The sequence below is a fragment of the Dromaius novaehollandiae genome, chromosome 24 (genome assembly GCF_036370855.1).
Source record: "Dromaius novaehollandiae isolate bDroNov1 chromosome 24, bDroNov1.hap1, whole genome shotgun sequence".
Taxonomy (NCBI): domain Eukaryota; kingdom Metazoa; phylum Chordata; class Aves; order Casuariiformes; family Dromaiidae; genus Dromaius; species Dromaius novaehollandiae.
Window position 1 is genome coordinate 9252722 of NC_088121.1, and position 22727 is coordinate 9275448.

Genomic DNA, 22727 nt, shown 5'->3' on the forward strand with positions numbered 1-22727 from the left:
TGAGCATCTGTTTTTGTGGAATGATTTGCACTTACACTTCCATCGCTTTATATTTTAAGATATCTTCTTTCTGTGGCGTTGACTGCACCACTATTCTTCAGCTGCATGAAGTTCCCAGTTTACAGTCCATTTACACCCTTGATGCTGCAATTTCGAAGATCCAGGTTTCTCTAGATGAGCACTTTTCCAAGCTAGCTGCAGAAACTGATCCGCACAAGTCTTCGGAGATAACCAAGAACCTCTTGCCTGCTACGCTGCAGCTTATTGACACTTACGCTACGTTTACCAGGTATCACCCTTAGCAACTCTGGTAGGACTATGCCTTCCTTCTGCGCATGGGGCTTTTCCTTTTGTTTTTTGTTTTCATAGAGGTGGGTGCCTTTTTTATAGTCCAGTGTAATTACTCTAACTTATGTCCTCTAGAATATTGGATGTTAAAAAAGTAGCTTCTCAAGCACGTGTGTGTAGTTGTTATTTCTCAGTAATCTACTTGTCTGATCTTTCAAGACTTTCTTGCAAGCTTGCAAAAACAGCTTTTGTTCTCTTCATCTTACCAATCTGTGGAGTAGTGCTACAAAAGGTTATTTCACTGAGCTATTATTGAGACTGTCACAGAGACTGGCAAGGGAGAGAGGAGCATTAATTCTTACAGTAGGAGCCTGATGTCTTCTAAATCCTCTTTGGCTCCTATGTAGAAGAAAGCAAAAATAAATCAGTTTTTCTTTTGAGCAGCCACTTCTGGTAAGTTGCTTAGAGGAGATGAAAGCTCAGAACTCCCTTAGTGGTATCGCATGAAGTATGGGGCAGAACTTCTGAAGTTTGCTTTCCTATTTATCCCTGTATTGGCACACTTACTTTTGAAATGCTGTTTCCTGAAATGAATCCTTTCCATCCTGAATGCAGATCTTACTTGCTGCGAAGCCTCTCTGAAGAGGGCTCCCCGGAGAACAAACCTTCTGAAGAGAAGTTGCGAGGTTATGCTGCTGTCCTCGCAATTGGATCCAGCCGTTGCAAGTCAAATACTCTAGGTGAGGGTCCTGGATGGTTTAGATGTCCTTTTGTACGTAGCCGAAGCTCTCTACAGTCCTGCCAACATCAACTTCAAAGCTGTGCGCTGCCTAATGCCTTCTCTTTCTCCACCACTTGCTTCAAATCAGTGTGTCACCCTGTCAGCAGCAGACTGGGTATCTTTTCCTTTTAGTGTTGTAGCAGCTAAAAAAGAGAGGAGGCCTTGAAAGAATGGCTATCTTGGGGGATTATCTGGCTTTGAAATGCTTTTACAGCCATGTCAATGCTCCAGCGGCAAAGCATGGTGTAGCATGAGGAATTCTGAAATGTTCATATGTCAAAGACTGTTGCGAATTAATATTTTTTTTCCATGTGTCCTGTTGCCTTAATAAGGCAAAAGAAGCTGCAAAGCTCATGCAAACTTTAGTGATATTTTTGACTTGTAGAAAAGCATGAAACTAGCCTTCAGCAGAATTAGAGCTCAAACAAACTTAACAACTTCTTTCTGGTCAAGACAGTTATGACTGATTCAAGTAAGGTTCTAGTTTTAAACAGTGTCTTAACAGCATCCCAGTTTTCAACAATGTCCATGGAATTATTCAGTGACTTATGTGCCTGTATTGACTGCAGGTCCGACGCTTGTTCAGAATCTGCCTTCGGCTGTGCAGACTTTATGTGAATCGTGGAACAACATTCACACAAATGAGTTTCCGAACATCGGCTCGTGGGTGAGTGCAGTCCTGTGGATAGATCTGACATAATCTTAGCTCCGTAAATTGCTGGGAATGCTGGGTAGTGTGCTTTTCAGTTTAAAGATAAGTTCTTCTGATTTCTTTTTTTCTTTGTCTCAATTCTTCTTAGCGCAATGCCTTTGCAAATGACACGATCCCTGCAGAAAGCTACATCAGCGCGGTTCAGGCCGCCCACCTCGGCACGCTGTGCAGTCAAAGTCTACCTCTTGCAGCTTCCCTGAAACACACCCTCCTCTCGCTGGTGAGACTCACTGGGGACCTCATTGTGTAAGTGACTTTTTTTGTATTGTATTCTTGATGTATAGTTTTGTCTGCTCTTTTGAACTTCTGTCTTCATCTGACCCTTCTGATAGCACTTTCTGAGCTGGATATGTATATTGAGCTACTTTCAGTGTAAAGTTCTGAATTCAAAAATGAATGAAAAATAGCCATGCTGTCTCTATCAGATATCTCTAGAAGTCAAACACCCTGAGAGAAATCTGTAGTACTTCTTGTTGAACCAGGACATAAAGAAACTGGAATATCAACTGTGGCGATATGGATCTAACTGATTAATTTGTATTTTGTTACTATTCGGTTGTGTGATATTTTCAAAGCATAGGGAAGAAGTGAAATGGAAGCAGTTATTTTTTTCCAGTGACTTGTTTTAAGATATTCTGAAACAAAATGATTACTGACAATGCAGACATATCTGAAAACCATGCTAAGTGATAATATGACTGTCTAGGAAAATGTTGTAGCTGTATATATGCAAAAATAAAAAAGAAGGCAAAATCTTGGTAGTGAGAACTGTTTTGCTGAGGGGAAAATGGTTGGGACGGTGTATTTATCCCTGCTTTTTGGAAAGGGCTTTTAATTTAGGCTTCCATCTAGACTTGTCTTACTTGTGTGACTTTTGATTTATTCAGTAAGGAAATTTCTTTGCTATATCATGTAGATACTTATCTTTTTTGTTTGTTTTGTTTGTGTTTTCAAGCTGGTCAGATGATTTGAACCCACCACAGGTGATTCATTCCCTGTTGCCCCTTCTTTTGGAGACCAGCACAGAGAGCGTGGCAGAGATAAGCAGCAACTCCCTAGAAAGGATCTTGGGCCCTGCAGAATCGGATGAATTCCTCGCACGTGTTTATGAAAAATTGATCACAGGATGCTATAACATACTGGCCAGTCACTCCGATCCAAACAGGTAGTAGGTAGTTCTCTCCCAACAAACCTGCGTACAAAGAATTACTGCAATATCTTAAAATATCAATGTAGTTTCTTCAGCAGCACAACAGAGAGGCCAAAACCCAGCTTATTTTCATCTGTTGAAGACTACTGTACTTGTTGACTTAAAATACATAATATTTTATCCCGGTTACTTTCAGTATTGCAATTTAGGCGGCGTGGATTTTAGCCATTTGTTGTAACTCTGGATGGATCACATGGTGTATCAGGACACTTTTTTATTTAAGCAAATAGAAAATTATGGAAATATAAGCACAAAATCATGGCTGAAGATGTCAACCTGACTTGCTTTATATTCCTTTGTCTCTTTTGCTCTTATGTGGATGCCGAATCCCTGCTGTATAATGGCAAACCAGCCAGATTTCTGCTTCCCTCCCCTTACTCGCTGTATGTATAGAGAGAATAAGCTTGATGAACAGATGTTGATTCCACCAGTCTGGAACATAAAACTATTAGGCATGATGATATTGCGTCTTGTTAACACTGATCCCCTCCGGGATGGAAGGTATTCAGAAGGAGATCTACTGCGCCTTGTACTAGAGAATGTAAATGTAATTGGATTTTACTTGCAGGCTGCGTTGTGGAGTGTGGATGAACAGAGGAGGGAATGGGGAGGAGTAAAACTGAAAGAGACTTAAGGTGTAAAAAGAGCAGCCAGTTAGAAGAATTTGTAACGTGATGTGTCTGAGAGGTCTAGATTATTCTAGGATTCTGACTGTGTAACATCCACTGCTTTTTTCTGATCATTTGGTGGATTTGTTGGTATTTATGTCACGTTAGTTGATCAGTTGTTTTTCTCTGTCACCTTGGAAGGAGAGTCACTTTCAGCTAGCGGAAGGTTTATTAGAATTGTGTTAGCAGAATTGGTCACTTCTTGGCTTTCAGAATTGTTGAAACTTGAAATTTTGCTTATATATTTTTATTTAATGTGCATCTTTGATCCTCAGTGGCCTGGATGAGTCCATCTTGGAGGAGTGTTTGCAGCATCTGGAGAAACAGCTGGAGAGCAGCCAGGCCCGAAAAGCCATGGAGGAATTCTTTTCAGAAAGGTAAGGTCATCCGGCAAGGTGTAGGCCAAGGACTTTATTTCTCTTCTTTTCTCTTAGCTTATCACTCCCGATGCTTATGTTAAAGCCTTTGTGCAGGAAAATGCAGAACTGTATGAGGGCAGGATACCTTTCAAGCAACGCAGGAGAGTTAAAAGACGTCCTGTGTGGGAGAGGAGCTATGTCTTAGTCGCTCCAAATAAACTACTCTGCAAGTCCTCATAGCGATCAGCAATGGAGATCTTGAATCCCTCTTGTGTCGAGGGCCTTAAAAGGACAGTTTTGGGAGGTGCAGGTCTCTAAGTTGCCATTCAAGTTGCAAAATCCCTTGTTCTCTCAGTCCCTTCTTGGGGCAATAGATTCATATTTTTAAGGGGGTGGGGTTTTGGCCTGACTTACAAGAATGAATGCAGACTGTGATAGAAACAGCATAGCACGGCAACAATGTTGGGAAGGGATACAAGAGATGAGCTGGAGGAAAATTTCTTCCTTTTTAGAAAGTTAACTGATGTGTGTTTTTGCTCTTCACTTGTTCAGCAGTCCAAAATTGAAACAGTTTGGCTGTTATGCGTTGTTAACATGGAAAGGAAACGTAGGCAAGGAAACACTGAAATTGGATTTGGAAACAAATACAGGCCCTTTTGTGACTTAATCTGTGATGAATAATGTTTTGTGACTTGGGAATTTGGGATTTACAGGTTTGAATCTGAGCTAAGAGTTTGCCATTTGTCTGAAAGCACCTACCGTTGCTTAGCTGCAGAGCAATGTTAGCGTTGCAGTGTGCTTTCCACGCTTCTTCCATCTCTGCACAATGCAAATTTTTACGTATCAGAGTAGCTGTAACTAAATAGAAATGGGGAAAAAAGGGCTTCGACAAAGCTTGACTTAATTTTTCCCCCCTTCCAATAGTGGAGAATTGGTCCAGATCATGATGGCGACAGCTAATGAGAACCTCTCAGCAAAGTTCTGTAACAGGGTGCTGAAATTCTTCACCAAGCTCTTCCAGCTAAGTAAGTGCTCGTGTTCATTGTCTGCATCGTGCCTTTGCCTGCCTAATATTGTCCTTGTACTAGAGAGATTGCAATGGGAAGGTGCTTGAAAGAGAAGCTCTGAAAGGAAGTGACAGCTTTACCCTTAATGTTTTCCTGTCATGTTTGTGTTTTGCTCTTTTCTTTCTCGCTTCCCCTACTCAGATGCACATGGTGTTTTGGCCATGTGCCCTTTTAGTATTTGATGGCAGCTAGCCTTCGTGCTAGGGAGAGATTAAGATAATTTAGCTCTGAGGAAAAGACAGATGGACTTTTTGTGCTCATATTCTCAGAATGCCTGTGAGGAAATAATTACTACATCTTAGAGAAATGCCTTTTGCTCTTTATAGTTGGTTACTTGTCACAGTAAGGAGGGAAAACAGGTGTTTGAGAGAAGCTAGTAAAGGAACAAAACTTAGAGTGACTGTCTAGGCAGCTCTTAACTTCACACTCTGCCTGTGAACGTGCGGAGTCTGTTCTGTTTTGCACTGGGTACCAGTTTCAACGAAGCATTTTGTATCTGAGTGAGACCAGGAACAGAGGGAAAACCATCTTCAGAAACATCCCTTTATAGCCTCTCTGTCACTCACTGGTAGTTTTTCCTATTAGCTGAGAAGAGTCCCAACCCCAGCCTGTTGCGACTTTGCGGCTCTTTGGCTCAGTTGGCTTGTGTGGAACCCGTGCGCCTGCAGGCCTGGTTAACCAGGATGACCATGTCGCCACCCAAAGATTCAGATCAACTGGACGTTGTTCAAGAGAACAGGCAGCTGCTGCAACTCTTGACAACTTACATTGTTCGGGAGAACAGGTAAAGTACGGCCTTTGTCATTGGTGCGCTGTTAATTTGTTTTGCTCTGTAGATGTGCAAGTTAATTATGAGTTGCTGATGGCTTTCTGTTGTCAGCTCTCCAATAGAATAATCGGGATACGGCTGTTGGCAATGCAGGCATTGCTATGTCAGTGCTCTTGCAATGTCAGGCTTAGCTTTACTTCAGCGGGTGATGTACTGCATCTGCAACTTTCTTCCTTTCGATTAGCCAAGTCGGAGAAGGCGTGTGCACTGTTCTGCTGAGTACTCTCATACCAATGGCAACGGAAATGTTGGCCAACGGCGATGGTACAGGCTTTCCTGAGCTGATGGTCGTGATGGCAACTTTGGCTAGCGCAGGACAAGGTGCGGGACATCTCCAGCTTCACGGTGCTGCTGTTGACTGGCTGGGCAGATGGTAAGAGCAAACTGTATGCTGTTGTTTGTTCACTCGTGTGGCTTAGACTGATCTTTTCTAGTAGTTTGGGGGCAGGAGTGAATGTCTGCTGATACAGACTTGTTTTCCAGTTTAGTGTTTCTTGTTTGGAATACAGAGTGACTGAGATGGACATCTTCGTATGTCTCCGTTGAGAATAACCATGCTCTTTGTCTTTTCCACTCTTGATGATTTAAGTAATTTCTACATTGATACATTTCCTATTGCCAATAGAAAGCAAACTAAATGCTTGAAGCTATTTGTGGTTTATATTGGGTTTATGCTTCCCAAAGGCTGTTAGTTGTAACAATTATTCCTCTCTCTCCTGTTACAGCAAGAAATACTTGTCTCAGAAGAATGTGATAGAAAAAATGAACGCCAACGTCATGCAGGGGAAGGTAAGACATGTGGCAGTTACTCAGTTTGCGGGAATAAATCTCAGACATGAGCTGTATTGGCTGTCGTGTTCTGCTTGCGTGGTGGGAGTTGAAACAGATTTGGTTGGTCTGTGTGTGTGTGTTATGTTTTCCTGCCCTATAGCAGCTATTGTGGGATGTGAATGTTGCCTCTCATTTCCACTAATCTTTGCTTACAGCATGTTACTATCCTGGAGTGTACGTGCCATATCGTCTCTTACCTGGCCGATGTCACTAATGCGCTGAGCCAGACCAGTGGCCAAGGACCAAGTCACCTTTCCGTTGATGGAGAAGAACGGGCTATTGAGGTGGATTCGGACTGGGTGGAGGAGTTGGCTGTGGAGGAGGAAGACTCTCAAGCTGAAGATTCGGTAAGTGATAATCACAATTAATGCTACAAATGAGATGGAGATTTCTGTTACAGCTTCCCGATCAGAGTTGTTCAGGTTATAAATTAAGATATTTTTGTCTGTTCCTAATGTGAGGTTGAGTGAAGAGCCTTAGTTGTCAGATCTGGAAGGGAATGTCTGTCATTCCTGCATAAATCTTTTGACTTTGATGTCAACAAGAGTCAAAAGCTTTTTTTAGAAAAAGAGAGGAAGAAATGGAGCAGGCATAAAATGTCTGTTTTACCTAATTGTTATCAATTATTAGCTTTTATATGGACAAGCAGCTTAGAGTAGGCTTTTAAGTGCTGCTGGGTGAAAAGCAAGCTGTTGTTAACTCATTCTTTAAAATTTGTCATCTCAAAATAATAATTTTGTTACTATTTCCTTTTTATTGGCCTCATTTTATAGTAACTAGAAAGAATGAACCATGTCCTCTCTGCATGTGGTTTGATACCAGCTGCCTTCTTTTGGCTAGGTGGTGCTAAAACTCACTGTTCTCAAAATGCACATTTAGTAGATGAGAAACACCTTCTGTACCATGTGCCTTTGCTGTAGTCGTGCAGTTGTAACGCCTTACTTAAACACCTTCCTTCTCATGTAGGATGAAGATTCCCTTTGCAATAAACTCTGTACCTTCACCATCACACAGAAGGAATTCATGAACCAGCACTGGTAAGAATCTCTCAAGACATCCTGGTCAGAATTGCAGCCTGATATTTCTGGCCATTGAGAAGGGGAGAAATGCAGTCTGTAGAGTCTTCTTGAGGCACTGCAATTTTTAACTCATCTGCTTTACTTTGTGCAGGTATCACTGTCACACTTGCAAGATGGTTGATGGGGTTGGTGTTTGCACAGTTTGTGCTAAAGTTTGTCACAAGGATCATGAAATTTCTTATGCCAAATACGGATCATTCTTCTGCGACTGTGGAGCCAAGGAGGATGGCAGTTGCCTGGTAAACTGTCTTTTTGTCAAAATTCAAGCAGTTTGGCCCCCCAAAAGTGGTTTCCTGAGTTTTTGAGGCGTTCTGCAGAGTTTTCTGTTCTGCAGTAATTTATGTCACAATACGAATGCATAAAAGTACTAAGGCTTGAAGGCCTCGGCTTTACAATGAACTTTACCTCTTCCTCCTAATTTACAGCTTGTCTGGTGACTTGATTTTTTTCACCGAATTAAATGCATTGACAAGTCTCTCTGCTGATGGCTACTTTATCCAGAATCCACAAGTTGGCTTAAGCTTTCCACTAGCAGCAACTAAGTTACTTTCAAATGTGAATGTTTTTCTAATACTTGGGTGGAGAGTGATGTGCAGGATACAGGACGGTTGTTCTTACTTCATTAAAATTGCATTCTATGAGAACTGCATTCTATGAGAATTGCATTCTCTTTTTTTTTCACAATTACGTTATTACTGCTGCTATTACAATCTGTATTCATTTTGTCAGTGGTAAAATTGAGTCTGGTTTGGGCTCTCAGTGTTGCTGTTTCATTCGCAGGCTTTGGTGAAGAGGACTCCCAGCAGCGGTATGAGCTCTACCATGAAAGAATCCGCATTCCAGAGCGAGCCCAGAGTGCCCGAGAGTGTAATTCGACATGCAAGCACGTCTCCTGCGGAGAAAGCCAAGGTCACCATCAGTGAGGGGAAGGGCCCTGATGAAGAAAAACCCAAGAAGAGCAGCCTGTGTAGAAATGTTGAGGGCTGTCGGGAGGAATTGCAGTCCCAGGTATAATTATCAGCTAGCTGTTGAAGGGAAGGTGGTCTATGGTGAGGGTTAATTTTGAATGTCTCTATTCTGCGAAGGTTGGATCTTAGGCAGGCTTTGCTGGTTATCAGCTAAGTTGCCTAATTTTTGTGCTTTTCATTATGCTAATGGGGATCATAAGAGCAGCATCAGGTTTTAAAGAATAGCTGAAATGCAGTTCTTGTGAAGGTTCCCAGCAGGAGTATGTTGTGCCTGACTTGCCGTATCTGTTTCTTGTAGGCTAACTTCTCCTTTGCTCCTTTGGTGCTGGATATGCTGAATTTCTTGATGGATGCCATTCAGATAAACTTCCAGCAAGCCTCAGCCATGGGCAGCAGCAGTCGTGCACAGCAAGCTCTCACTGAGCTACACACTTTGGACAAGACAGTAGAAATGACAGATCAGTTAATGGTATGATACTAAAGGTGTTAAGAGCACCTGGAGTGTGAGTGGGAGGGATCGCTTTTAAGCAGAAAAGTTTCAGTGATACACTTTTGTATGTGCTGTTCATTACTGATGACTCAGGTCCCAACTCTTGGCTCTCAAGAAGGTGCTTTTGAAAATGTCCGCATGAACTACAGCGGTGACCAGGGCCAGACGATCCGGCAGCTGATCAGCGCTCACGTGCTGAGGCGGGTGGCGATGTGCGTGCTGTCTTCCCCGCATGGACGTCGTCAGCACCTGGCCGTGAGCCACGAAAAGGGCAAGGTGAGTTCGGAGAAGACGGATACCTCTAACTCTGCAAAGGAGGTTGGATTGTAAAGGAGAATGAAACAGCCTTAAAATACTAAGCAACAAATAGAGAAAGATTCAGGCTCCCTGTCATCAGGTCTGGGTCTTCTGTAAAGTATTAGATAACTGAGATAAAGCTCTTCAGAGAAAAGCATTCTTGCAGCAGACACAGAGAAGATGGGGGGGACGTAATCAGAGAATGGAAATTGCAGTGTTCACACACCCTCTGCCCCCGATGCTGAAGTTGGATAACTTCATTTCATTTTGTAGATTACAGTCCTCCAGCTCTCAGCATTGCTGAAACAAGCAGACTCCAGCAAAAGAAAATTGACCCTTACTCGCCTTGCATCTGCTCCAGTTCCATTTACTGTCCTGAGCCTTACTGGAAATCCCTGCAAGGAGGACTACCTGGCTGTGTGTGGACTGAAAGTAAGTGTCTGACAAGCCCTTTCTAGATGGTTGGAGATAGCATCTCAAACCAGGCTGTATTTCTTTCCTCTGAGGAGCTGGGCTGTAAAAGTTCAAAAGGTCTGTCACTAATTTTAGCTGATAAATCACTTTCATACTAGATATAGGTACTGCTTCATTTACTTTACATATGAATTATTATTATATGGGACAATGCTCCAAATAAAGTATTTCTTTTGATTGTATTTAGGCCAATTTTACTTTAAGACAGGAGCCAAGATTTAGCCATGTGAAACTTAAAATGCGTTAGAACTAGTCTGTAACAACTCTGGTGTTTTGTAGCCAGGAGGTTTCTGTTTATTCTCTGAAATTTGGATTCAGCCTTCACAGTTCAGAATGCACAATCTGTTGTTTAGCTGAGAAACAGTTGGACTCGGATGTGTTTTACAGGCTTTAATGTAGTTCATCTTAAATGCAGGAATTTGCATTCTTGCTGTATGAATCATTGGAGCGAAGAGGAATGCTGGCTTTTAACTGTGTTCTTGGCTTAAAATGTTTACGTTTTTTGTTCTCCTGTTTGACTCATGTTTTTCATTACTCCAGGACTGCCATGTGTTAACGTTCAGCAGCTCTGGATCAGTCTCTGATCATTTGGTACTTCATCCCCAACTAGCCACTGGAAATTTCATCATTAAAGCTGTGTGGCTGCCAGGATCTCAAACGGAGCTTGCTATTGTGACTGCAGATTTTGTGAAGGTATGGTTAGATTTTCCCGAACGTCTAGCAGGTGTTCCCTTGTCTCAACTTGTGTCTGTTTGCGTTGTCCAAAAGGACTGTCCTCTAGCTTAGCAGTTAACTTTTCCTGGTTCTTCCCACAGATTTATGATCTTTCTGTCGATGCCTTGAGCCCGACGTTCTATTTCCTTCTACCAAGCTCCAAAATCAGGGATGTCACTTTCCTCTTCAACGAGGAAGGGAAGAACATAATAGTGATCATGTCCTCTGCTGGGTACATTTATACGCAGCTTATGGAAGAGGCGAGCAGTGCCCAGCATGGACCGTTCTATGTCACCAATGTGCTTGAAGTGAACCACGAAGACCTAAAGGTAATGGTGACTTCCCTTTCTTAATGGTATGAGCTGCAGTGGCTTTCTCTTTCATTTGCCTCTGACAGTTGAAGGCAGAAATTTTCTTTCTTTTTTCTTTTTTTCTTTTTTTTTATTTCCTGATCTAGATCAGCTTGGTTGCTGTTCCTCTAAAGAGAGAAATATCCTTGCAGTGGAAGGGGGTGGGGGTGAAAATTAAACCCCTTGATCCTTTCGTCTAGAAAACGGGTCATGTTTTCCATGGTTGGGTCTGAAGTTACACCCAGCAGGATTTCTCAGCAGGGAGAGGGTTTCGGAGCAGGGCTGTTCTCAGGGCAAGGCACTCTAAAGGTGCAATAACCAGAATTAAAATTGTCATTTAGGGCGGTGTTTAGGGCAGTGGGGGGAGCTGGGGCGAGACTTTGGAAATAATTCGGTCAGCTGAGAAACTTAAATGCCTGACTGCTTGGGAGACTTTTGGAGGATGTGTGTTTATTTGAAATGCCGTCGTTTTTCTCTGATCCTACAGGACAGTAACGGCCAGGTAGCAGGAGGTGGTGTGTCAGTGTATTATTCCCATGTGCTACAGATGTTATTCTTCAGTTACTGTCAAGGCAAATCCTTTGCAGCCACCATCAGCCGGGCCAATCTGGAGGTACAGCGGCTATTCCCAATTAACATAAAGAGGTGAGGCTCAGCTGGAAGACTCTCCCAATATTTCTGTTTCTTACCAATTATTCTTAACAACTCAGCTCCCAGTGGCCAAAGCTCGTGGTGGAGTTCCTATTTCCAGCTGATGGTTTCCTACTATTCTCCATGCTGTTTCTGCCCTATTTGCAAAATGATTTGAAACCAAAGCTGGCTGTGTGGGCAGCGGGGCGTGAATGCGTTTCTTCTGCTCCCTAGGATTTCACGGCAGAAAGGTGGCTTCAGAGCAGCCTTGCTGCTCTGTGCGGAGCTGCTGCTGGTGCAGCAGCTGGAACTGATGGGATTAGCCACCCGTGCGGAGGATGCGGAGCAGGAAGCCTTTGTTTCCTTTCGGCACCAGTACTGCAGTGAACCTGGTGCATATTAAGGCTCCTTTTCAGGCTTCCCTGAGGGAGACCTCTCTCTTATGGTATGAAAATGTCAAGAAAAAAGTTCTTCTGTCATCTGTTCTGATAACCAGAGCTGGGCACTTAGGCCACATACAGCCTAACACACTCACTAGCCTAAGACAAAGCCGCTACCTTGAATGGATTTTTGGAGAAGTGTCAGTTCCAAGAGCTCCCTTGCCCCGGGTCGAGTTTGGTATAGTCTTTTTGCAGCTTTTTGTTTCAGAGAGCAGAATCATGCAGATTCTCCTGTATTGGCCTCTGCTTAGTACTCTTGGGTGTGTTGAAACACAGAACTGTACATCTGCTCGTGTCGATTCTAACCTGTGTATTGCGCTGTGCTAGGATGTAGCAGTATAGTTTGCTCCTCCAGTAATGGTCTGATAACAGGAGCATGTGCTTTTAAAAAATAGTTTAAAGCTGTTTTAAAATTACTTCCTTGGTTTTGGGCATAAAATATTTCTAGGTAAGTGTCTTCCCTCAAGTCTTCAGGGTAGAGATCAGGGCTGTGAATTGGGGTGCTTGTGCCTTCTGCTGACTTAAGTGACTCCTTGATTTTTCTCACCTATAAACTGGGCAACAGGGCACCTATGTTCCTGGCTGTTTGTTAATGAGTTGCTTAGGGTTCCTACTGAAGAGGAAATTTTAACTAATTTGAATGGTAAAGGATTTTGCCTCTTTTCACATGTTGTTACCTCTTAAACTAATGTCATTCTGCCCTTCGTCTCTCGCAGTTCAAATGGTGGGAGTAAGACTTCACCGGCGCTGTGTCAGTGGTCTGAGGTCATGAACCATCCCGGCTTGGTGTGCTGTGTCCAACAAACCACAGGTGTTCCTCTGGTGGTGATGGTGAAGCCAGATACCTTTCTCATCCAGGAGATTAAAACCTTGCCGGCCAAAGCAAAGGTCAGTCGTGGTTCCCTGTATTTTCAGCCCTTCAAACATACTCTCTTGTGGTTCCATCGCAGTTAGTTTTTCATAATGCAAGCTTTTGTCACAGTATCCTAAAGAAGATTCCCACTCATAATGGCTTTTAACTGCTTTAGGGAACAGTTTTTTTGTAATACAAGCTTTTTGCCTCATCTGTGTTTTTAAAGCATTTAGAATGTATTTTTACTCCTGCTTCCAAACAGTTACATTTTGCTCTAGTTTATCATCATTTGAGCTTCTTGTCTGCGCTCTCTAATCTTTGCAGCCTTTCTCATGCAAAGAGTTTGTCGCTGCAAACAGCAGTTGCCAGGTCCTTCCCTTGACTCGCATGGCTCACTTTTCCAGATTCAGGACATGGTGGCCATCCGTCACACGGCCTGTAACGAGCAGCAGAGGACTACTATGATCCTCCTGTGCGAAGATGGCAGTCTGCGGATCTACATGGCCAACGTAGAAAATACCTCCTACTGGCTCCAGCCCTCTCTCCAACCTAGCAGCGTCATCAGCATCATGAAGCCAGTTCGCAAGCGCAAGGCAGCGGCCATCAGTAAGGCATTTCTTCTCGTGTATGTCTTGTCCAAGGTACCAATGGCAAATACAGATGTGGAGATTTGTCAGCATCCTATAGAAACTTCAGACATTCACTTCTGACAATTACTAGTTAACCTCAGGACTAAGTATGACAGTCATAGTGGAATGTTTTTATAGCTTTTTATAGCTATTTGTAGCTATAACTATTGCTATAGCAAATAACTATTTGGCAACCACAGGCATTTCCAAAAGAAGTGGGCTCATGTTGCAGCTTTCGTGCCTTAGCTTTACTTATTAATGTCTCTTGTAAAAAATATTCATCTCTCTTTTCTTTTAGCAACTCGCACATCTAGCCAAGTAAACTTCCCTATTGACTTCTTTGAGCACAACCAGCAGCTCACAGATGTGGAGTTTGGAGGCAATGACCTGCTGCAGGTTTACAACGCTCAGCAGATAAAGCACCGGCTCAATTCCACTGGCATGTATGTGGCCAACACGAAGGTAAATGAGGCAATTTGGGGGGCTCTGTTAGGCTTCTAGGTGACGTTACTGGCAGGGTTGATGATGTGTCTTTTCTCAGAAGTCTGCATTGTTTCTCAAAATTATCCTGTGCAAAACCAGTAATACTGTTGAACAAGCACTGGAGGCACCTATGTGCAGATTTCCATTGTATGCTCAAATACAGACATCCAGACAGCTCAGCATGCAAATTACAGCCAGTCTTCTGCTTTCAAGGATTAATCCTCCACCATAGGAAGGCTCTACAGCACAAACTGTGTGTCTGCTTTCACACGCAGGACTTCCATACAGGCGTTTGCTTCTAAAAAGAGCACTGTAGAAAGTCAAATTTGATTCTCAGGGAATAGCTCGCTGTGCCCTGGTGCAAAATGGCCCTTGGTCTTGCAGGGAGATGATGTGAGGTTGTGCTTAGCGGTGGGTTTTTTGACTTTCCCTCTCTGAGCCGTGATTGTTTCCTGCAGCCTGGGGGTTTCACCATTGAAGTGACGAACAATAACAGCACGATGGTGATGACGGGCATGCGGATCCAGATTGGCACACAAGCGATAGAGCGAGCGCCCTCGTACTTGGAGATATTTGGCCGCACCATGCAGCTGAACATGACCAGGGCTCGCTGGTTTGATTTCCCTTTCACCCGCGAGGAAGCCTTGCAGGCTGACAAAAAGCTGACCATCTTCAGTAAGCCTTTGTTGACTGTTTGCTTTGACTACCTGTTGGTTTAGCTTGTTGGAGCGACTGTGCTTGACCTCATAGTAAGGAGGATTTCCACGAGCTGTTTGTTTGACCTGGCCACAGAAGGAGTTCAAGGTGCAGGTCCTGCACATGTAATGTTTCTTGGGGGCCCAGCTGCTTGTTGCAATGAATAAATGTGCCGTACCTCAGTTCAGTTCAAGAATTTTGTGTTGAGGTAAGATAGAAGGAAAGTGGCCTCGGAAAGGAGGTGAAACTAAGTCAGAAGATGTATACAAGTGACAGTGTAATTGCTCTCGTGACCTGAAGAAGCCATGCTTGTTGATACTCAGGAGATAGTATTATGTGAGTGCTTAAGAAACCTCTCTTGTCGCTGCAGTTGGGGCTTCTGTGGATCCTGCTGGAGTCACAATGATGGATTCCATAAAGATTTATGGCAAAACCAAAGAGCAGTTTGGGTGGCCCGACGAGCCCCCCGAGGATTTTCCGTCTGCTTCCGTGAGCAACGTTTGTCCCCCAAACCTGAATCAAGGGAATGGTACCGGAGACACGGAGACGGCTGCCCCTGCTGCCACCAGCGGAACTGTTCTGGAGAGGTATTGCTGTAGTCTTGCTTTTATTTGCCTTTGAAAAATGGCTAGTTGCTCTAGAGGGGTCCTTTGTGTGTTCTTAACCGGGAGAACCTGCAGGGTTAGTGGGGTGTTCTCGCTGCCGTCCAAAACAGCACCTCAACAGTCAATGATTTTCTTCTGAAGAGGGCTTCCCGCTCGCTCTTGAAGTATCTGGCGGAGTAGAGGACAGATCTGTGTTCATGCTTCATGTTGCTAACTTCATTCGTTATGGCTGTCTTGACGAGCTAGGGGAGATTGCTGCTGCCTCGGTACATTTTCTCATTTCAAGCTAGCCCTTCCTCAGTCTCCAGAGTTCACAAAGGTTAGGCCTCTCTGAACTCGAGTTTAGTTTTGAGGAGGACTTTGTGTGTGACCTTGCCCTAGACGAGTGGTTCCCAACAGCTTATCTAACAGGCTGTATATTACAGGCTTAATTACTGTGGTAGAAAAAGTGGTTCGGCTTTTTTTCTCCCCCGCCACGTCCCTGTTGAGAGACTTTTTGAAGTTTGAAAACTTTTTCACATCCATCCTATTTTCTTTCCGTGAGCTCATACGGCCTGTGCTATAAGGGCTGTAGAAAGCCTGCAAGCTGGCAGGAACAGGAGGGAAAACAGATCAGAGGAGAACCAGCACTGCTGAAAAATAAGCATTTTAAGGTATATGCTGCTTGACTTGAGTAAAAGACAGTTGGTTTTGTCTTACTTTAAGCAAGACAGTTTCAGTGGCAGTTGCATCCGGTTGAAGGGTTTCGGCACCTATTGCTGTCCTGTAGTATTTTATATAATAGCTCATGGGATTTTTTCCTGTGCATAATTTCTTTTTTTCTCCCTTCTGCTGTGACATCTCCACAAGATGTCTTTCCCTGCACAGACATGCTTTTTGTTTTTTCCAAAGCACTGAGATTATTTTCTTAAAACCCAGAAGCAAAAAATGTTTATTTTTACTTGCATGTTACAGAGTGCCGTTACCTTGTAATGGGCCTCTTGAGTAGGAGCAGCTAATGGCAGGCAAGAGGCAGTTTTCCCATCAGAAGTTTGGTGTCTGTATCTTTTGAATTTGACCTTCAGCGATGCTTTGAGCAATGTGCTTGGCTTCTCTGTGCTAGGGGGCCGGGATCTCCTTTAGTTTCTTCTGCTATTAGGCAGGCGTGTGCTGCCCGGATAGAAAGAGCCGTGCTTAGATTTACTGTATATATTGCTCTCCCAGCTTCCTGATTCCCCATTTAATTTGCCTTTTGCTTAGAATGTGTTCTAGGGAGTTTTTCTGTGAGCTTTACACATATTTTTTTTTTTTTCCTTTTTCTTTGCTCCCCCAAAGTTCTGAAACTGAGTCCCTAACCACCTTGGACCGGTTAGTATGCCATCCTTTTCTCTGCACGAATGAGTGTGTGTCAGAGAGACAGAGCACATGGTGTGGCTTTTGTTGACTGTTTTCTGTTTTTTCAAGTGACATTTGCTTCTTTACATTCTGGTCATTGCATGGCAGATGATTTAGCAAAATGTAAAGAGGAGGCGGTTTGCAGATTTCCGCTGGATTCAGCGTCACTGTTGTTTGTTTGACGGACTCTTCTTGCTTTTGTCCCTCCTTATGTCTTTTTCTCCCACTTATATTTTCCCTACTAGCTTTACGGAGGGTGGCTGAGAGTAGGGGAATGTCCTACTCTTCACCACCACCAGACCAGAGAATTTGCCTCGTTCTTGTGTTGTTTCTTCGACTTAGCATCCGCTCCTTTGTTGTTATTTCTCCCCTCGATGCTCTCTCTTCCCTCCTGTTTTCTGTATTCTTGCACTGCTCCTTTTGGTGTGTCGGATGGCGTTTCAGGTAGTCGCACCGCAAGGCGAGGAGCGGTGCTGTGAGGCAAGTTCAGCACTTTGCTGCAAGCTGTAAATAAGGTTTTCCCTCGGGGCAAGTATCTTACTAGCCTGCCTTACCTGCTGTCAAAAGCGACCAAATACGGGCTGTTTGGACTGCAGGATCCCTCGCTTGGGTCATACCCAGTGCTCAAACTTTCCCCCGGAGTATTTTGAGCTGAAACTCCAAATTGGAAAGAGCAACCTGTGCGAAAACAGCAAGCGGGTAGAATCTTGCTCCCTTAGCAAAGTCGGTTACGCTTTTTCCCATGTGTCATGCCAACCCTTGATCTGCAGTCGTATGTACGTCTGTGGGCCATGGTGAATTGGTACTGTCAAGACAATCCAAGTTATCCCTGCTGCAGGCTGCGTAAGGAAATGTTTTATCCTCTTTGGTAGAGAAAAGCCCCTGTCTTTCAGCTGTGGATTATTAAAGCAGTCCTAAGTTTGTCTGTGAGCGTGAGCCAGGTTTAACTCTGGTCTGTAACACAATGAAATGATATGCATGGTGCCTGTGGCAGGTTTTATCATGCTTTGATTTTGTACTTGGCATTCGTTAGCTGTCTCTGAGCTACTCATGACTGTAGCCTGCATAAAGCAAAGTGCTAAGGAGAGAGAAGGGTTGCTGTACTCAAGCCTGCTTTCCTTTCTCCCTCCAGGCTAGTAGTGAGTTCTTTAGAAGCGCTGGAAAGCTGCTTTGCTGTAGGACCAGTCAACGAGAAGGCAAGTAACTTTCTGAATACATGCTTGAGCTTTCGGAGACGGGGGAGGAGGGGCGAGATCAGCAGCACCTCCTGCAGCCCTGGGGGCCTGATACCAGAAGAGAGCCGCATCCGTTTTGCTCAGAGCGCTGATCTGAAAGTTGACTTAGCGAAAAGCATTTGAAACTAGTTTAGAATGACAATTGGCATTTGCATTTATCGCTGGTGGGGTTTTTGGTGCTGTAGAGTGACCTCGTTTGCAAAAATAGGAGGGTGGCAGCCCACAGATCTCAGAAGGACTTCTTTTGTGTAGACGTGTAAAATGTCCTTTAACTGTCAAATAATAAATTGAGTGGGATATCAAAACTGTATTGAAAGGAGGTAGAAACCTGCATGCTCAGCAGGTAAGAGCAAAGCGGGGAGGGGAACCTCAGGTAGACCGAGAAATCGGACTCTCTTGCTTCACCTTCATGGCAACTGTACTGAAGAATGGTTTTTATCTGCTCTGGGGAACAGGAGAAGAATAAGGTGGCAGCTCAGGAACTGGCTACTATGCTGCTGTCAATGCCGGCTCCTTCCAGCGTCCAGCAGCAAACCAAGAGTCTCTTGGCTAGCTTGCACACCAGCCGCTCAGCGTACCATAACCACAAGGTAACCCGGTGCAAGGATTTCAAAGTCTACTGTACCTTGCCAGTTCATGGTTGACGTGCAGCGTGCCCCTGGAAAGCGCTTCTTCCACGCAGTTTATACCTGCTGGGTAGTTTTCCTTTAGTTTCTGCTGCCCGCCTTCCTGGCGGTCTGTTTCATCGCAACTTCACTGCTTAAAATGCTTTTGGAAGACTTTGGTGGGAAGTGATGTAGGTTAATCTAGGGAAATCGGTACCTTGAAACATGTGAAGTTTGTTTGCCAGCTGTGTCCCATAGCTCTGGTTCCCATTTCTGCAGGCATCTGACTTAGTATGATAGGAAAATGTAAGGGTAAATAGTGGTTAGACTATACACTAACGCGATTGAGATAAATTTGTAGATTCCTGTTGAAAACAGTTTAACTGGCAAGCAAAGGCTGCATTTATACACTGGTATTTCCATTCACATTTAAGTCTGGGGAGGGAAAAAAAAAAAAAAAGATCAGTTCTCCAGCCAGACTCTCTTCTTGTTCCCGGATGACTTTTTAATATTAGTTGTCCTTCCTAAATGATACTGACCAAGAGTTAATGCAGTGAGTGCCAAATTTCCCCGTGCAGCTGTATTTCGGTTGTTTTACTGCTGCTGTCTCTTTCGTTTCTTTGCCTACAGTATCTTTCACTTCACAGGATCAAGCGTTGCTAAGTAAAGCCATTCAGTACTTGAGTTCCTCAACCAAAGAAGGGAAGGACCTTGATCCCGAAGTGTTCCAGAGGTTGGTCATCACTGCTCGATCCATTGCTATTATGAGACCCAACAATCTTGTTCATTATACGGAGTCAAAGCTGCCACAGTTGGAATCAGGTAGAGAAGTCTGGATTTTTATTCAGTTTTCTCATGTGATAACTGAAGATGTCTTGTGGTGTCTGGTTCAGTGTGACAGTGATCATAAATACTTTATCCTGGAGAGCTCTCGAATGAGCGAAGATACTGTGATCATTTGCAATCCCTTTCATCTCTCCTCTTTTAAGGGCTACTGTTCCACAATCTTTGTAGAATTTATCTTATTTAAATGAAAAAAATACCATAATACAGGCAGTAAGGGAGCATCCTAGGATGGATTCAGAGCAAAGATATTAAAAGGGGTCAATTGTTGCTGTAAGGGAAGAAAGGTTCCCACAAACACACTTTGGCTGAAGATGCTGGGGACTGTTCATAATACATTTCTCTCTTTTGAGCAATCTCATTACCAGTTTTTAAAATATAAACAGTACTTGACATGTTTGGTGTGAGATAGTTCTTGAAATGAAGATACCAGAGCCTCTAACAAAAGCCATTTCAAATGAACTTAGTGTTACTCTGCTGGTTGATGCTTTTGCCTGTGCAATTCTGACAGCTGTTTTTTGATCCGTACAGAGAGCGAAGAAGGACAAGAGGCCCAGAAACACACTGAAGGAGATGGGTGCACATTTATTACCCAGCTGGTCAACCACTTCTGGAAACTACATGCGTCAAAACCCAAAAACGCCTTCCTTGCCCCTGCCTGCTTGCCAGGTGTGCTCGCTCTTCATTTGTTGTTGTCAAGCTTGTGTATTTTGCAGGAACCTATTTTCAGCTTGTAAATAGAAAAAATGACTTGTTCCAAACGAGACTTAAGATCTTAGTGATGCCATGCATGCCTTCTAAGTATATCTGCAAATTCTGCTCTAATGCTTTTGTTGAAAAGTATAAGGGGACTGATGACTGATGGTTTATTCACATCTGACTTTATGGATGGTTATTTTGGTGTTGGAGGATATTCAGTGGCACTGGTATATGGCATGTGCAGTATTCCGTATGTTAGACTGGCAAGATTGGTGTGTAAGCTCATTTTGGACTGGAACTTTAATATTTTTAGGGTGATAATGTTGTGCCTTGAAGTCTACAAACAAAAGATGCTTCCTACAGGTGTGTCACTCCCTGTGCTGAAACGATCCTATTTTTATTCCTCTTCAGGTCTGACTCATGTTGAGGCCACGGTCAATGCTTTGGTGGATATTATCCATGGATACTGCACGTGTGAACTGGACTGTATCCACACAGCATCCAAGATCTACATGCAGATGTTACTTTGCCCTGTACGTAATCTTGCTTTGCTCCGTATTGTCCTGTAACATGGGGACAGTTAAATACAAGGTCATGCAAAATGAGGGTGTGCAGCCAAAAACACACAGCTGGGAGACAAGTGCATGAATGAGAAATTTCTCTCTCCCCATGTTTAGTAATGTTTGTCATGTGCTGCATGTACAAGAACTAATGCTTTATGGCTGCTGGTGGAAATACGGTGTTTTGAAGTTAGGTGACATCTGTCTTGCATGAATCATGACCAGCAAAGAATCATAAATGTATTTTTAGCTGCATTTCCAAATACTATGAAGGAGCAGTAAAAGCTCGAAGTTTAACGATTAATGGTTAACCCTGTAGGATCCTGCAGTGAGCTTTTCTTGCAAACAAGCTTTGATCAGAGTGCTGAGACCAAGGAACAAGCGGAGACACGTGACCTTGCCGTCTTCCCCTCGGAGCAATACTCCCATGGGTATGCAAGATCCGTTTGTCTTTGCCTTTAAACGAGCATGACCTACCTTCTTTGTCATAAAAGATGAAGTGATATGGGGCTCATTCTTGACAGGAAAATAAACCTAGTCCTTTAAATGGAACAGTACTCCTTTCTTTTCCTTTCTTCCTTCTTTCTTGTCCCCTGAAGACTATTTCCTTTCCACATTGACCTCTTCCTTGATGCTACAGGTTTCAGATTCGAGATCTTTCTAAGATATTCCCCTTTCTGTGGTAGGGACATCTAACTGTTTGCTCTAGGAGTGTAGTAGTTCAGACAAGCATAGTATTTTTGTGCATATTTTCAAGTCCTTATACATCAATCTTAAAAATGTGTGCAGACTAGAATTAGTATATCATATCTCCATCCAAGAGATACTTTTTAGCATTTATGTGAATTGTAGTTGTCATGGAAGCTATTAAAGACTGTAGGTGAACAAAGGACAGCTTAGTTTTTTTTCCATTCAGCTTACCCCATACTCTCAGGGAGGCTTGGAGGCCTGTAGGTCTTAAAGTTTCAGCCTCATGAATGCTCCCGACTCCTGCAACCGGTGGAAGTGGGATTAAAAAACTAATCCTGGGGTCTCCTACACAGCAGTGTTGAAACCCACTGTTACAGAGCTGATATGCTGTTGATGCTCATGATGTCAGTGACCTTGTTCTTGATGTGAGGAAAGAGCATGTTTGTGATTTAATCCTTTGTAACTCAGGAGATAAAGATGATGACGACGATGATGATGCGGAAGACAAGCTGCAGAGTTCTGGGATCGCAAATGGCGAGCATATCCGACAAGAGAGCCAGGAGCAAAGCGAGGTCGATCATGGGGACTTTGAGATGGTGGTAAGTCCAGAGGGCTGCTCTTTGGAGTCTTTCAAGTCTGTTATGGGCTTGGATTTAGTTTAGTTATGATGGATCAATCCTTAGTGGTGGTTTGGCAACAGCTCTCACTATGTTCCTTCTCCGTAGTCTGAATCAATGGTTCTGGAGACTTCTGAAAACGTGAATAATGGGAACCCTTCACCCCTGGAGGCTCTTCTGGCTGGAGCAGAGGGTTTCCCACCAATGCTGGACATTCCTCCAGATGCAGATGATGAAACAATGGTGGAATTGGCTATTGCCCTGAGCCTGCAACAAGACCAACAAGGTAAGATGTGTGCATTATCAGCAGTCAAAAAGGCAAATAGGATATGAGGAAACTGAGAAAGAAACATAGAGCAGAAACTGTTGATGTGACCACCAACAAAGCAGAGATAGAACTATAAAATGTACTGTGAAGAACTCTTTTTATGAAAGCCTTCTTTATGCTAATGTTCATCACTTGTTCTCCTCTTGCAGGGAGCAGCAGTAGTGCCCTTGGACTGCAGAGCTTAGGACTGTCTGGCCAAGCACCCAGCTCTTCTTCTCTTGATGCTGGAACGCTCTCTGATACAACAGCATCAGGTAACTGTTCACTGCAAAGAATCAAACTTTTTTGGTTCATCTTAAAAAATATATAGCTATTCTGCTTGT

The 22727-nt window shown here is 43.5% G+C and overlaps 1 protein-coding gene across 1 annotated transcript in view; it reads left to right on the forward strand.

The window, feature by feature from the left end:
- Positions 1 to 22727, forward strand: part of UBR4 (ubiquitin protein ligase E3 component n-recognin 4) — a 78756-nt gene that overhangs the window by 16345 nt on the left and 39684 nt on the right. Inside the window, exons 25-58 of the mRNA XM_026112484.2 lie at positions 60 to 289; positions 904 to 1028; positions 1639 to 1736; positions 1870 to 2027; positions 2737 to 2946; positions 3935 to 4036; positions 4943 to 5043; positions 5671 to 5869; positions 6099 to 6287; positions 6640 to 6703; positions 6901 to 7092; positions 7712 to 7782; positions 7916 to 8063; positions 8605 to 8832; positions 9091 to 9261; positions 9376 to 9558; positions 9853 to 10011; positions 10594 to 10746; positions 10869 to 11096; positions 11605 to 11762; positions 12904 to 13075; positions 13445 to 13646; positions 13968 to 14131; positions 14611 to 14827; positions 15219 to 15435; positions 17960 to 18023; positions 18518 to 18652; positions 19315 to 19489; positions 20042 to 20179; positions 20621 to 20742; positions 21089 to 21200; positions 21928 to 22058; positions 22185 to 22362; positions 22554 to 22658. Coding sequence (XP_025968269.2) covers positions 60 to 289; positions 904 to 1028; positions 1639 to 1736; positions 1870 to 2027; positions 2737 to 2946; positions 3935 to 4036; positions 4943 to 5043; positions 5671 to 5869; positions 6099 to 6287; positions 6640 to 6703; positions 6901 to 7092; positions 7712 to 7782; positions 7916 to 8063; positions 8605 to 8832; positions 9091 to 9261; positions 9376 to 9558; positions 9853 to 10011; positions 10594 to 10746; positions 10869 to 11096; positions 11605 to 11762; positions 12904 to 13075; positions 13445 to 13646; positions 13968 to 14131; positions 14611 to 14827; positions 15219 to 15435; positions 17960 to 18023; positions 18518 to 18652; positions 19315 to 19489; positions 20042 to 20179; positions 20621 to 20742; positions 21089 to 21200; positions 21928 to 22058; positions 22185 to 22362; positions 22554 to 22658 — 5299 coding nt within the window. The remainder of the gene's footprint in view (positions 1 to 59; positions 290 to 903; positions 1029 to 1638; positions 1737 to 1869; positions 2028 to 2736; positions 2947 to 3934; positions 4037 to 4942; positions 5044 to 5670; positions 5870 to 6098; positions 6288 to 6639; positions 6704 to 6900; positions 7093 to 7711; positions 7783 to 7915; positions 8064 to 8604; positions 8833 to 9090; positions 9262 to 9375; positions 9559 to 9852; positions 10012 to 10593; positions 10747 to 10868; positions 11097 to 11604; positions 11763 to 12903; positions 13076 to 13444; positions 13647 to 13967; positions 14132 to 14610; positions 14828 to 15218; positions 15436 to 17959; positions 18024 to 18517; positions 18653 to 19314; positions 19490 to 20041; positions 20180 to 20620; positions 20743 to 21088; positions 21201 to 21927; positions 22059 to 22184; positions 22363 to 22553; positions 22659 to 22727) is intronic.